General features: G+C 38.5%; 2 protein-coding genes across 2 annotated transcripts; one reads left to right on the top strand and one right to left on the bottom strand.

Moving 5' to 3' along the window:
• Position 1: 1 nt before the first annotated feature.
• On the top strand, positions 2–2,480 carry dnali1 (dynein, axonemal, light intermediate chain 1). The gene is made up of 6 exons (XM_026184294.2): positions 2–586; positions 865–1,001; positions 1,070–1,239; positions 1,341–1,519; positions 1,774–1,938; positions 2,025–2,480. The coding sequence occupies exons 1-6, from the start codon at positions 506–508 to the stop codon at positions 2,058–2,060; spliced, it is 768 nt and encodes a 255-aa protein (XP_026040079.1). The 5' UTR covers positions 2–505; the 3' UTR covers positions 2,061–2,480.
• gnl2 (G protein nucleolar 2) lies at positions 2,165–14,046 on the bottom strand. Its single transcript, XM_026184292.2, has 16 exons — positions 13,839–14,046; positions 13,140–13,224; positions 12,946–13,040; positions 12,602–12,741; positions 9,731–9,915; positions 9,553–9,619; positions 9,314–9,472; positions 9,103–9,216; positions 7,361–7,489; positions 6,609–6,713; positions 5,021–5,179; positions 4,104–4,211; positions 3,529–4,010; positions 3,073–3,155; positions 2,759–2,838; positions 2,165–2,602 (listed from the first exon to the last, which is right to left on the bottom strand). The coding sequence occupies exons 1-16, from the start codon at positions 13,900–13,902 to the stop codon at positions 2,465–2,467; spliced, it is 2,193 nt and encodes a 730-aa protein (XP_026040077.1). The 5' UTR covers positions 13,903–14,046; the 3' UTR covers positions 2,165–2,464.
• Between the last annotated feature and the right edge of the window lie 838 nt (positions 14,047–14,884).

Consider the following 14,884-nt stretch of genomic DNA (forward strand, 5'->3'; position numbering starts at 1 on the left):
AATTAAGCTCCGCCAGTGTCCATGTCTCACGTTGGTTCCGACATGAGATGCCGGCCAGTTTATTTCCTGTACAGCCTAAATATTTAGTGTATTGAAAAAGCTGGCACATTCTTTCATTATTTACATATTCGTTTAACACACATTACTTTTACTTGATGCAGCCAGTAAACACAAAACAAACAAAAAAGGCATAGTAAAAGTAAAAGATACACAAGGTGGTAAAAGTAAAAAACAAACAAACATCCCACTTGGCTCTTTTAAATAGATTTTTTAAAATACTGATAAAAATGCATTTATCTCAAAAGAATTTTTGAAAAAAAAAAGTGTCACTAGCCTGTACTCCTGGAGCTAAGCGCTGATTCCGCTCGCACACATTAAAACGTAACGGACATTGTTGCCAAGACAACCCAAACAATGAGCGTGAACTTTATGTAACTAAACGCTAGACCAAGAAGTTTCAGGTTTTACTGTATAAGTTTATTCTATTCCTCTATTGTAAACGACAATGATTCCTCCAGCTGACACGCTGCTGAAATACGACAATCCAGTTCTGGTCAACAAAAGCACAGACAGAAAATCACCAAAGGTGAGTTTATCGAGCCAGCCGTGTTTATGGCACAAGTCTCAGGGATAGATTTGAGATTAATGTAAAAGTTATGCTATCCAAGATCCCGAGAGTCTGATTAAAGCTTAATGCAATTATACTTACATCCACTAATATATTTGCATGCATACACAGTTACAAGGTGGTTCTGTAAGGTGTATTTTATAATAGATTTACGAAAATGTATCAGTCATTTAAAAAAATCAAATCAGGGTAATAATATGTTTGTCTGATAGTTTATGAAACATCTGTCACTACAGGGACGCCCTTTGAAAGTAAGCCCTCAGCAGCCCATTGACTCTACACCTGTTCCACCACCTCCTAAACCAAAATCAGCATCTGCTGAGGCTACTAAGCAGGAAAATGAGGAGCTCCTCAATTCAATCCTCCCACCCAGGTAGAGTTTTTTCTATCCATAGCGTGTTCTTCAGCAAGTTCAGAACTTTACAAATTTTCCTCTTACAGGGAGTGGATGGAGGGAAACCAACTGTGGGTGCAGAAAGTATCCAGTACACCTTGTACGAGAGCAGATGTGTTGCACCTAGAAGAACTCCTAAACACAAAACTGCAGCAAAGACAGGCCAAAGAAACAGGAATCTGCCCTGTCCGCAGGGAGCTCTATTCCCAGTGTTTTGGTAAGGAAGAAGCTGAGATGTTGCTGATTATAGAAGGTAGAATCAATACACATAAATACAATAAATCACATAAGTTTTTTTGTCATTCTTTTTCTTTTGAGATGAATTACTCAGACAGGTAACCATCAACTGCGCTGAGAGGGGTATGCTATTGTGGCTGGTCAGAGATGAGATTCAGATGACCATTGCTGCCTACCAGACCGTGTATGAAAGCAGCATAGCTTACGGCATGAGAAAGGCACTGCAGGCTAAGAAGGGCGAAGCTGATATGAAAAACAGAGTAAGGATATCAGGTTCCTTATGAGTTACAAATACAGGGTCACAATATATATTTTTAATACTAAGCAATTTATAGATGCTGGGAAACTTACTTCGCCACTCATGTAGTTCAGCTGTCATTTAGCTAGGAGTCCAGCAGAGAGCACAATTTCTCTATTTTACAGTTACTGTACAATGACAGTGGCTGCAGTGCTTTTTACAGGATTGACCCTGCATCAATAACAAACTCACACGTATGCGTTGTTATACGGGCAGATTTTGGAGCTAGAGAACGAGAAACAAGAACTGAAGAAGGCGCTGAATGAAGAGAAGGCTAAATGTGAAACAGTTGAGAAGATAGAAGCTGAAAAGCGACAGCTAGAGGAAAAGAGGCACGATGACGAGATCCAGTTCCTAAAGAGAACCAACCAACAGCTTAAGGTGACTTTTTCAATTACATATCAGAGAATAATTCTTGTAGATTGTGTTGTCTAAAGATTTCTTAACCACCCCTTTTTTCTTTTCAGGCTCAACTGGAAGAGATAATTGCACCAAAGAAGTAAAAAAACAAAAACAAACAAACACTTAGCTGGCATTTCTCTGTACAAGATTGTGTTCACTTGTAATTCATCTTATTGCTTAATGATACATTAAAGTAAAAACTTAGTGTAATTTACAAATGTTTTATTGTTCTGGCATAACAAGTACACTTCAAACAACTACTGCACATTGCTCTTGAACGTCAAGAGAGCAGTACACTTGTATATGATGAATGAAATGTCATTCAAATACAGTTCTGCACTGAGGGGACAAAGTTACAACAGTCATGAAGATAAGGCATCAAGTTGATTAAGACCACCTTAGTGTTCCACCTTCTGCCAACCTTTTTTTATCCCAATAAAAATAGCTTCAGGCTAATTTAGATACAGATTTCTTACATGTGTGTTTTATTTTATTCAACTCCAGTCTAGTGCTTCGATTTCTTGGTATTTTGACCTTCTGTGCCTGATGCTGGGATTTTTTTGTTCTTGTTCTTCACATTGTGAGTTTCATAATAACGTACGCCAACTTTCTTCGTCCTCTGAGCACGATCCATTGCTCTTCTCTGTAGAGAAAGAAAAGAGAAACAGAAGAGGAAAAAAAGTGAAATCTTCTTCTAAAAAAGACCAGAGCTTTTCATTTCCAATGTTACATCAGTAAGAAGAACATTCACCAGAGAAATCTGGCCTGTTTGACATCAGAGAGAACAAACACCGCATACCTGTTTAGACGTGAGTCTGTTCGGCTGGGCCAGGTCCTCACCCTCCTCAGCTTTCCTCTTTTTACCCCTCTGGTTTGGAGCTGAATTCAAAGAAAGATGAACAGATCTGATGTCACTGCCTGAATGTTAACTTGACGTACCCATTCAAATCTAAAGTTTGTGCAAAATATCAAGTTGATAAATATCAGTAATTGATTATTCTGTTGGAACTGCAGAAGGTTTATTGGACCTTAACCACATCTGATAAAGCCTTTCCCAAATTATTTTTACATCCAGAACCATACAAAGTCATAACAAACAAGCTGACTGACTACCTTTCTTCTGTGCTTGCTTAGTCGCTGCTGACTGTTTAGTCTTGATGTCTGTGAACACTTTGTCAGAAAGCGCCTTAGGTATCCTGTCCAAAGAAATGGAAAAAAGTAAATCATTACAAAACAAGGCAAACAGTTTATCCCTGTTGGGGTCAGCTGAAATGAACAGTAATTAAATTAGGCTCAGATTAACTATACAGCGGTTACTTGACTTTGTTCTTCAGTGTGTGCTGAAATTCAACACAAGCATTAAAGAACACAAAAGACACAAACGTTATGGCATCAAAATGATCACTGCTAGTCATCAGCAGCTTCAAGGATGGTTAGCACGGACCACCTAAAATGCGTGGCATCTCTATGTCTGACAACTTCACATTACGTTACTGGACGAAACACAATGGTGGCAGTACACAAGACAAAGAAAATATGCGAGTGAGGTTTGGGCTTGAGCAGACTGACCGGATTGCAGAGAAGCGATTGGATTTGGCTCGGTCCAGAAACTGCTTGTACTTGGCGATTTTCACATCCAGCTCACGTATGACCTCCCGTGAACTCTTGCTGCCGTTTGTCTTTTCAGTCTGAGAGGTTGTGGGCTCAGAGATGTCAGTCACTTCATCAGCTGGTTCAACGCTTGTCGCATCTTCCTCTTTGCCTTCGTTTTCCTCTGTGCCCTCATCTTCCTCACCATCAGAGCCAGAAAAATCTGACATGTCCAGATCAGGCATGTCCATGGGAACTAAGTCTTCCTCGCTGAACTCTGGAGCCACACTGATTTTGCCAAAGTTTTGTCTGACATTAGCCAGAATCTTCTGGACCTGTTCCTTCTGTCTCTGCTGTTCTTCCTCACGTTCCTCTGAGATGGCGTCCGGATTGTCTGGTTGTTCCTTCTGCACATGCTCTACTACCTCCGACGGTCCTGCAACTGGCAGTGGCTTCTCATCCTAGCGAAAACACAGCAATAAAAACAGGTTTACACTGAGGGCACAGTTTGGTGCGCTTAAAAAGCCCTAGAGAGAAATTCAGTGTAATCTTACCTCTTGATCTCCTTCAGGTCCAGGGGGTTTCACAAAGAAGGGGATACGTCCTCTCTGCCAGTCATTCAATACCATTTTAGAGACTGTGGCGAGATCTGGCTCACCGCCCTGTACAAAAACAAGAAGAGATTGCTAAGACATCTTAAGACTTAGTGATTTAAAGCTGAAGTAGGCAGCAATAAATAAATACATTTAAAAAATATATATATATCTAGTGTTTCAGAGGCAGCTGTAGCCCTGCAGCTCTTCTGGACTCTATTTTCAGACTTAAACATTTGGCAGTGAAAGGAGAGAGTCCAAGCAGAAAGAAAGTTTGGCGGTACAATCAGTTAAGCAGAGAGTTTCCATCTGGTAAATAAGAGCTCATCGTGTCCTATGTGGAGAATGAAGTGAATGTAACTTTTTTAAATGCATACACAGCACATACATAAGACCCAAGCTCTTCAGGGGGGGAGGGCTGTTTTTGTTTCAGTCCTGCCTTCTCTAGATTTCTGCCTACGCCATATTTCAGAGAAAATGTCAAGACAGTACAGCATTTTTAGAGAGAAATAAGGCTCAAGGTGAGTCCTAAATTCAAATACATGGGAGAAATGTGCAACAATGAAGTTGGTAGGAACACAACTTTAAGGGGAAAAATGTTTGTAAAACCTGCTTTTGCAGCAAAGTCAGCAGTCATTAACTTCCCCACAAAACTACACAGAGGCATTAAAACACTTGTTTCTAGAAAAACAGCACAATAAATACCCAAGCTGAAAAGTAAACCTTAACCATTACCTCTTACACATACAATGAGTTAAAATGCTCCATTGTAGCTATAAAATTATATATTTTTTATATCATCAGAACTTATAAAGCAAATGTTTGGAAAAAATATACAAAGCAGTTTTCAAGTATAGCCTCTAAATAAGAAAATGAACCTTCAAAAGTTTCCCTGTGCGAAACGCCAGTTTCTCAAGAAAGTCATCAGCACAGTTCCAAGTAGGGATGCGGTAGGTCTTCTGAATGTATTCTGGTTTGGCCCGCTCCAGTACTGCACCGATGTGCTCCTCTGGGTTCTTGATCTTTTCCACTTGAACCTTTGCAAAAAGGGGAAAGAAAAAGATGAGTACTTTAAGACGTGAACGTGCAACCTTTCAGTTACGCTGACTTTAAGGGTGAAATGCTGAACCTCGGATGCCCCACAAGGATCCCGAGGATCAGAAATAGAGCAGATAAAGACATTTTTAAAAACAGTTGGGTATTAGTATGATGAAGCCCAAACCACTTTAAAGTCTCAGTTCGTTATTCCCCGAATCCTCGAGACTGTTAAAAATACAACATTAACAGTTCGGTGAATTACCGTAAATGTCGGGCTATAAGCCGCTACTTTTTGCACAAGCTTTGAACCCTGCGGCTTTTAGTCAGGTGCGGCTTTTCTATGGATTGTCCATGATTTTTGTCATATCGTAAGACGATTTGTTTTGTGTGTTCCGCTGTTGTACGGCACTACGTTGCCTGGCGGAAGGATCGGGGTTCAAGAGTGGTATGTTAGTCACATGTCCGTCCGCCAGGCAACGTAGTGCCGTACGAAGTAGCGCGAAAAACAAACTTCAAAGTAGCGCTACGCGTTCAGCGGGAGTCGTGGATGATGAGCGGCGATAAACTTGCAAGTTATGCCCAAAAAGCAAGTTATGCCCAACTCCACCGGTGGATTCTGACAGCGTGGAAAAGTGTGAAAACATCCACGATCACCAACGGATTTTGAAGGGCTGGACTGCTGCATGATGGAGAGGAGGACACCGCCACGGCCCTTCTGAGGGTGTTCGACTCTGACACTGACAATGAGGATTTCTTTGGTTTTGAAAGTGACAACGAAGGAGAGAAGAAGAGTGGATGACGAAGCCATCCTGAGCCTGTTTGTATCCGACACTGGAGAAGAGGACTTTGGTGGTTTTAGTGCGTAGGAAGAAGAGAAAGATGGTGGTGAATGACTGACTTTTCTTCTTGTTAAAGCTGTGTCACTGCACCTGAGCCTAAAAGGTAGTCCGAATCTATTGTTCTGGTGTGCTGTAGGTTATTGTTATGTACTACATGTGCAAATATGTACCCATAACTTGTTTTTCAAAATATTAATAAAAGTGATGTCTCCAAACAGCCATCTCTTTCCTGACAATTCCCTTTGTGCATATTCTCTTACATATGATAAGTCAACATTGAAACACCTGCGGCTTTTGGTCAGGTGCGGCTAATGTATGTACAAAACAGGATTTTCCCCTGATTTTAGCTTGTGCGGCTAATATTTAGGTGCGCTTTGTAGTCCGGGAAATACGGTATACTAAGTTACCAGGACACCATTTCTCGGATCTGTGCTTAGATTTTCAGATGTTATTGTTTTTCCTAGTTTTATGGGAAGTCCAAATAAATTCACCCTTCTTATTATACTGCAGTGGCAGACATTAAAAAACTCAAATTAATTAATAAAAAAAAAAAAAATCAATTGGAATAAACTTTAAAAAACAGACTTACTACTCCTTTCAAAACAATATCAGATTCACTGTCTTCTGAGGGGTAGACAACACCAGGGCAGTCAATGAGGAAGATGCGCCTCATCAAAGTGATGTACTGCCACACCTTAAACAAAAGAGAGAGAAAGATTAACGCTGTATGTGTGGTCCATAAAATTCTGTTTCACAAACGATGAGAAACACATTTCACCTTGTTGGTATCATTTGATATAAAATCTTAAAACAAGGAAAAACTGCTGAAAGAATTATAAGTGGGAAAGCAAAATGTACGTGATCTATGAAAGTGCTACGGATCATAACCTTGTTTGGCTTTCGTAATTGCTGAGTATGTGCTGAGAATAAAACACAAGGTGGGAAATAAAGCACTGCTGGCCACAGGCCTATGAGAGTCACTGGATAGGTGTGCAGAAAAACTGCTCAGTTACAGTCCAAGCTTACAATTTTGGCTCTAAAGGTAAAGCCATTTTCCCCTGACTTTCCCCTTGACCGGTCTTTGTACGCCAAGGTTTCAACCCTTCATTTGTTTCCAAAAAGGATAAACAGATGAAGAGAGAGGAAATGAAGGATAAAAAATGGTTGTTTTTACTCTTTTACTCTCCACTTAGTTTTTCAGTTATATTTTTAAAAACAGAGGGTAGACTGCTTCTGTTATTGAAGCCATCAACATTAAGCAGCAACGGGACTTTGACTAAACCCAAAATATAATCATGTGAACCTAACTACTGTATAGTTAATACGATACATTGATTTTACCTTCGTTTCTCCAGCGAGGGGTGCAACATTGCAAACCTTCTTTGACCTCAGAGTGTTGATGATCGAGCTTTTTCCAACATTTGGATATCCGATGAAACCCACACTTATTTGTTTTTTGTCTGTGTGGAGCTGCGTGAGGGAAAAATAAAGTCAGGAAGTCTTTGTCTGTCCTCTTTGAAGGGATGTAATTCCTCTGTTGTCTCTTTCAAGCTTTTCTCAAGTATGCTGCCAGGGCAGTCAGGGCAATACATAATCTAATGTTATGGTTGTAACTGTGTGGAACACAGCACAGTTTTGGGACAATGAAGCATTCTTTGTAGTTTAGCCTCTGTAGACCACCACAGTGGATAAAAAAAAAGTGCTTCATTTCAGCTTTAATTCGAGTGGTTTAACAAAAATGCACCGAGTTAAATGTTCAGGAATTACTGCCATTTTTATACACAGTTCCCCATTTTCAGAAGCTGAAAAGTAACCTCAGAAAGACAGCCTGAAGTCTAGAACTAATGGACATCACCAGAGGCTGAATGTCCTTCTTTCACATGGTGTACCAGGCCTTTACTGCAGCTGTCTTCAGCTGCTGCCCTCTTTTGAAAAATAGCTTCAGTTTTGTCTTCTGTAACTCAAAAGCATGTTCATGTTGGGTTGAGATCAGGTGACTGTCTTGGCCAGTGAAGAATATTCCATTGATTTGCCTTGAGAATCTCTTGGGTTTCTTTTGCAGTATGTTTTGGATCATTATCCATTTGCGCAGTGAAGTGCAAATTCATTTTGCTACTTATATCAGCAGTCACATCATCAGTAAACACAAGTGGTCCATGTCCACTGGCAGCCATACATGTCTATGTTATGAATTGCTTCTACTATGTTTGAAATATAATGTGGGATTAATCAGCTCATGCGCTGTTTCTCTCCTTCTCTATACTTTTCTCTATCCATTACTCTGATAAAAGTTCATCTCGGTTTTCAGTGATTTGTTTTCCAGAACTGCGGAGACTCTTTCACATGTCCTCTGATATGGTCTAACCTGCCCTTTTAATGTTTGTAACCAGTGGTTTGTACCTTGTTGTAAATGATCCGAATAAGTTATCTGTTTAATTTGTCATGGAATAACAAAGGAACGGGACTCACCTAACCATGAAACTACCTTTCAGTCAATTAGCCAATTACATTTGAGCCTCTGAAAATGGGGGACTGTATATGGATGTGATTTATAAAAAGTTAATGCAATACTTTTGGTAAACCCCTTGATTTAAAGCAGACAGCCTGTCAATCTTCAGTTACAGCTTGATTGAAACTCCACTGTGGTGGTTTACTGCAGCTAAATTAATATATTGTGTCAATGTAAACTACTTAAAGACCTAAAAGCATATTTTACAGTTTAGTAAAGTGTTTAAAAATCGAAAGGAAATATGATGCAAAACAATAATAATGCACAATTGACAAACCAATGTAGCTTGTCATCAAACAGATATGTTTATTCCAATGTTTGTGATTCTAACATTAACACATTAAATACTGCTCATTAAATGCCTACAGTGTCCCAGCTAACCTAATTAAGCATCAGATATTGTGTTCACAGCTATATACACATTAAGTTGTTACAAATTACTACCAGTTGACAAATCTATTATCTTGCACAACAACATGATGATAAATGTATTTTTTAAAACTCTATATAATAAAACAACTCAAATATTTTATTTGTGAAAGTTTTTGCATTTCGAACAAAAAGCATTTCTTACCTTGCCAAACTGCCTGAGCAGCTGGATGAGAGAGCCCTTACCAAATGAGTTTGTGAGGCTGGCGTGGAAAGCCAAAGTGGGATATTCTTGAGACAGAACAGCCACCCAACGTTTCTGGTTTAACAATGAGCAGAGACCAAGTTTAATACTAAGAAAAGCAACTACAACCAGTCATACAGGAAACCAGGGGGGTGTGCTGTAAATATCTTACCGTGACCCAGGTGGGCACAAGGTCACACTTGTTTAGAACAAAGATCAGATGTTTCCAGGATTTCTCTTTCTTTAGATACGTTTCAATGCTCTTAGACCGTGTTCCCATAGGATCTCGGGCATCCAGCACTTGGATGATGACATCAGATGAGTCAATCACCTGTAAAAATAAAAGAGGACTCGAGAATGACCACACAACACTTTACTGCACTAACATACTACACAAGGTGGAGACGATACCTTGTAAAGTTCTCCCCAGATTCTCTTGGACTGACCCTTTTTGAAAATCTCCTCACGTGCTTCCGCCCTTTAGTGAATAAAAAAGTAGCAGGGATTTAACGACACTTTAAATGCATTTAAAAATGCATTTAAAAACAAAAAAAAACAAAGAAAGAAGAAACAAAAAGAAAATTCTTACCGGACCCCTGTGTCCTCGGTAACCAGGTCTTTGTCATTTTCTGCATTATAACTTAGGGCTGAGGCCTCAGCTTGCTCTACAAGGTCCTTGACATCGCCCACAACAAGACTGGGCCTCTTCCTTTGAGCCTTAGGTCCAAAAGTGTTCTCAAAACCCTCCGTGTCTAGAATGTGAACCTTAGAGTTCTGCAATTATAGAAAGATAGAACATTTTGTGATAAAAAAAAAAAAGTTTTTATATTAACAGTGAATAGCTCTGCCAGCAATATACTTACAGCAGGACCTTATATCATTTATTTACAAAATCAGATAGAATTATGACTGTGGTTTTATTAAGTTTGGACTTTGTTCTTTCCAGCATGAACAACACACTTAAAGGATCCAGATGTTGAAGCTGGACTGCAAAATCCATTTAAATTTAACATTATCATGCTGTATTTAAGCAGAGAGGAAACATAAAGCTCTTTTTTTTCCAATGTTAAAACACAGTTTGTGATACAGTCACAAACAGCTCTCCAACAGTTTCAGTCAGAAACACACAATAAATGAATATATTAAACAGAACACCCAAATATGCGACAAAGCCAGTGAAACAGCAAAGACTATGCCAGTGCTGATTAAGTGTTCCAGCGATCTTAAAACACACGCCATACCTCTATTGCAAAACTGCCACGAGGGGTGGAGGAGCAGGTTAGTCAGAAACAACACTGTTTACAGCCTCAGGTCACCTCAACTATCTGCCAAGAGGTCCTACAAAGCACTCTGGTTGTTTGAAAACACATTTTTCTGACTGAACCACTGGCTCTTGCTTAATTTGTCTGCCTTTTGGAGCAATATCATTCCACTGGTCATTCAGTGATCATACATTAAGATTACAGAGCACTTTCATACTTTACTAGCACTTCTGTGCCATTTAGTTACATAATTGTAATATTAATAAAAATAATAAAAGGTCATCTTCTGGTAACCCGGTGATGAATTAAGAGATTATTTTGAACTCTTTCACACTCTAAGAAATGCCTCAACTTCATGAGGGACTATAGCACATGGCACAAGAACAAGAACTGGATTTTATTTAGAACTGTGTTGGTTATGTTGAAGGGAAAAAAAATCCAAGTCTGGATGAAGGCAGCTCTCTCATGCCTAGCGTAAGCCAGTACATTCAGGTTCACAGTAGGGCAGAGGAAAAATTGTATGAGGATTAAAGTGAGTCCTCTTATTCGTCTCACCTCATGAAGCCTCAAGAAAGAGTTTACTCACACAGACGAAAATAGCTATGATCTTTATCTGCATTACTTACTTTAGTCATTATTAAACGCATTCCACTTACTGGTTATTTCCTACTCAAATTTTAAACATGCCACTTGTTAACCCCTTTAAAAGAATCACTCTCTTAATCCCACTGTCGTAAGCAAGTTTAGACCCATGTGCAAAGAGCTATTTATATTTAAGCTTACAGAACACTTTAAATCACATACTTTATTTATTAATAACATAATCTTTGATTTTATTTTTATTTATTTATTTATTTCTTCTTTGGGGGGGGGGGGGGGGGGGGGGGGGTTAAATCCCGTTTTTACTATGCATCACTACGACTGCCCCAGTCAGCTACTGTATCAGAAGATACACCAGACCACAACATCTTATAAAGTAACGTGAAGAAGTGTGTTTGCTAGAGCAGTTTCGGTTGATTTCCCCCCCCCCACATGTAGCCCTTTACCTTTGATGTCTGCCTGCTTCGCTGAAATAAAAATAGGATACCCCAAAATACCCTGCAGCTGATTTACTTCAAATCCATGGAAACTTATCCTTTTAGCCTCAGCACGAACCACATTATTAGTTTCTCTTTTATTGAGGGTGCGTTGCTTATTAATGTTTGAAATAATGCAATGTCTAAGTTATTTTTAGACTCCTTACATTCTCAGCTGACCAAACAGCCTTACTTGCAAAGACAGCTATCTAATATTAAGTTATTCCTTTCTTCTGCGGCCTTGTTCTTTAAACATTAATTTTGTCACAGGCTCTGTGCCGACTTTCAGGTACACTCCATCCACACGGAAATAGAAAGCAGTGTCAGATGAAGTACACTCCCTGGCATCTGCAGTTTCAGAATCAGAAGACTTTATTCACCCCCAAGAGGCAATTAAGAAGTTGCCTGTAAAACTCTGAGAAAGCAAGCTTAATAAATGCTGCCATTATACTGTTATCAATGCAATGCACTTTATTTTGCCAGGCTATTAACACATACTTGGAAAAGTGATATATTACATCCATCCTTGCTGACCTTTATTAAAATTCTGAGGTAGCCGATAAAGACTCGCCTCCACACCACAGCTGGAACCACCTAACTCCCCATGTGCTGCTGTTAGAGATCCTGGAAGGCTTACTTGTGTTTTCTTACTGCAGTAGTTGGCCTTTGTTGTCTGGGTCCCTACGCCCAGTAATGCCATGGTTAGACATCTCAGGCAAGCAAACTGTGTGTCCTCTTTTAAATCTCTTGTTTTTGTTTTTTACCCTTGTTGGCACAATTTGTTGTTTTGCTATTATTTTGTTATCATGTTTAGATCCCAAGGTTTGCATTTTAATTATACAGTTAGGTCTATACCTGACAGCGTTTCACATCCAGTTATTATTATTTATTTTTTCTGAGCCTCTGAAAATGGAAGACTATGGATAAAAATACATGTAATTCCTAAACAACAAATTCAATATTTTTTGTTAAACTCCTTGAATTAAGATGTCACCTCTGCAATTCAAACACATCTCAACTGCTTCATTTTAATTTCAGTGTGTTGGTGGTGACTGTTCATAACAATACATACATATATAATAAAAATCTTACAAGAATAAGCTTTAAAGCCTTTATACTCACATGGGCTTTGACTCTATCGTGCAAAAGGGACATAGGCAATTTGCTTTGTCTCATCACCACACGATATGGATCCTTCTTTACTGCCTCCATCTCCTCCTGGAATTTCTGGAGGGATGACTGCTTGATCACACGGGTATTTGCTTAAATACAGAGTATAGAAATATGGGATAGTCATATAATAAGAATAAAAATGATATGGTATTATTGTAGTGAACATTTTATTTTTACAAATTCAACTGACAATATTTCAAACAAGAGCAACATATGAGCAAATGGTATTACCTCCAATTTAATTAATTTACAGTATACACTATAACATACACAACAGTAAAGACATTTCTCACCAAACCATTTGATGTTAGGTTCAACTCTGGCAACAGTTCCCGGAGCTACTGTGGACTGGTACTGTAAAGGTTTGACGACTTTTCCACGGCTATCACTGTGGACAAAAGATCTCTTTAATTCTTGACACATCACTTACGGTACATTGTAACAGTAAACTATATCAATAAAAAAGAAAAGAAAAATATTTGCTTACCATCTTTGTTTTTGTCTGTACATATTCAGGCGCTTGATAGTGGCTCGGTCCCTCATGTTGTTTCCACCAGCACCTTTGGCTCGATCTGTCGAATAAATTTATGTTTACTTTAACGGCTCATTAACGAAACCCACATGTTATTACAATGCACTTACTTGTTAGTCAATTTATTGCAAGGGAAATACCATATTTATAATCTGATTTTTTTTAAGGACCGTGCAACAACATTCATGTTTTATTACCTTAAACAGTTTTAAATGTGCTGAACAAATGACTGGGTTTCAGTGTAAGGTGCCGGTATAGTGCTGTTAACAGCTTATACAAACACGTAACTTTATAATTCCTATCAAGATATACTGCATTGCTAGTTATGACTACTAACCAGACACACCGTACACGTTCATTTTTAAAGGAGCATCATTTTCCACCCCAAGATTGCAGCTCAGATTTTACCGTAAATATGTTTAACTTTCATAAAACAGGTGTTTGACACGACAAAACTTAAAAGGCTATATCTTCCTACAGTACGCAACAGTGTAAGTTAAGTTTTAGATTCATCACACCGCTGTGAAGTCTTATTTTGATACGCAACGCTATTATTATCTAAAATAACGCAAATATGACTTTCTCTGACAATGACTAGCAACAATTAGCATTAGCTGTAAACAAGCAGTTTGGCTAATGGGAGAGTTAGCTCACCGGGGTTGCTGCTGGATGTTGAGGGGTTTATTGAGCTTTTCCCCTTGTACCGTGTCTTCACCATGTTGCCCTCTTACTCGGTAAAGCCTTCCACAGAAAAAAAATACGAAGGTGTCTGAACGGCGATGTTTTGTTGCCGTTATTCCCCTCAGCTCGAAAATGTACACCCTACACGTGTTCTTAGGGTGAACAGGAAGGACATCATCAATAGAGCGACGGAGGTGAGAACCAATCAGAAAGCTCCTGCGTGCGTACTTAGGCTGTGTCCCAATTCAGGGTCTGCACGCTTGAAGTACGCGCACTACGCGTACTACGTACGGTGCGTACTATAAGTACGAGAAGTGCGGAAGTGAGAGTCTTGTGAAATGGGACGGTCTGGCCTTCGTCGCGCTGTTCAGGTTGCCTAGCAACCATGATACTAACCGCGAGAAACGCGAGATAGTATGACATAAATGAAGGAGAAAAATGTTTTGTTGGTCATTTGGTCATTCATTTTTGTCATGACATAACTTTGATTAGTTGAGTATCTGAGGCTGAGACTACGGGACTGTAAAACATGATTGTTGGGCTTCATTTCTGTACTGAACAGTCAGTTCAAGAGTAGTTAGTAAATAACAATTAGCTCTTGTTGTTCATGAGACTAAAGTCATCTCACTGTGGTAATGTAAATATAATATGGCCAATATTATAGTATTGTCAGATATATATATATATATATATATATATATATATATATATATATATATATATATATATATATATATATATATATATATATATATAAAACAAATTTCCCACGTGTGGGACTAATAAAGGTTATCTTATCTTATCTTTTATATATATACATATATATATATATATATATATATATATATATATATATATATATATATATATATATATATATATATATATATATATATATATATATAAACAAATTTCCCACGTGTGGGACTAATAAAGGTTATCTTATCTTATCTTTTATATATATACATATATATATATATATATATATATATATATATATATATATATATATATATATA

Source organism: Astatotilapia calliptera, chromosome 11 (assembly GCF_964374335.1).
Source record: "Astatotilapia calliptera chromosome 11, fAstCal68.1, whole genome shotgun sequence".
In the NCBI taxonomy this organism is placed as follows: domain Eukaryota; kingdom Metazoa; phylum Chordata; class Actinopteri; order Cichliformes; family Cichlidae; genus Astatotilapia; species Astatotilapia calliptera.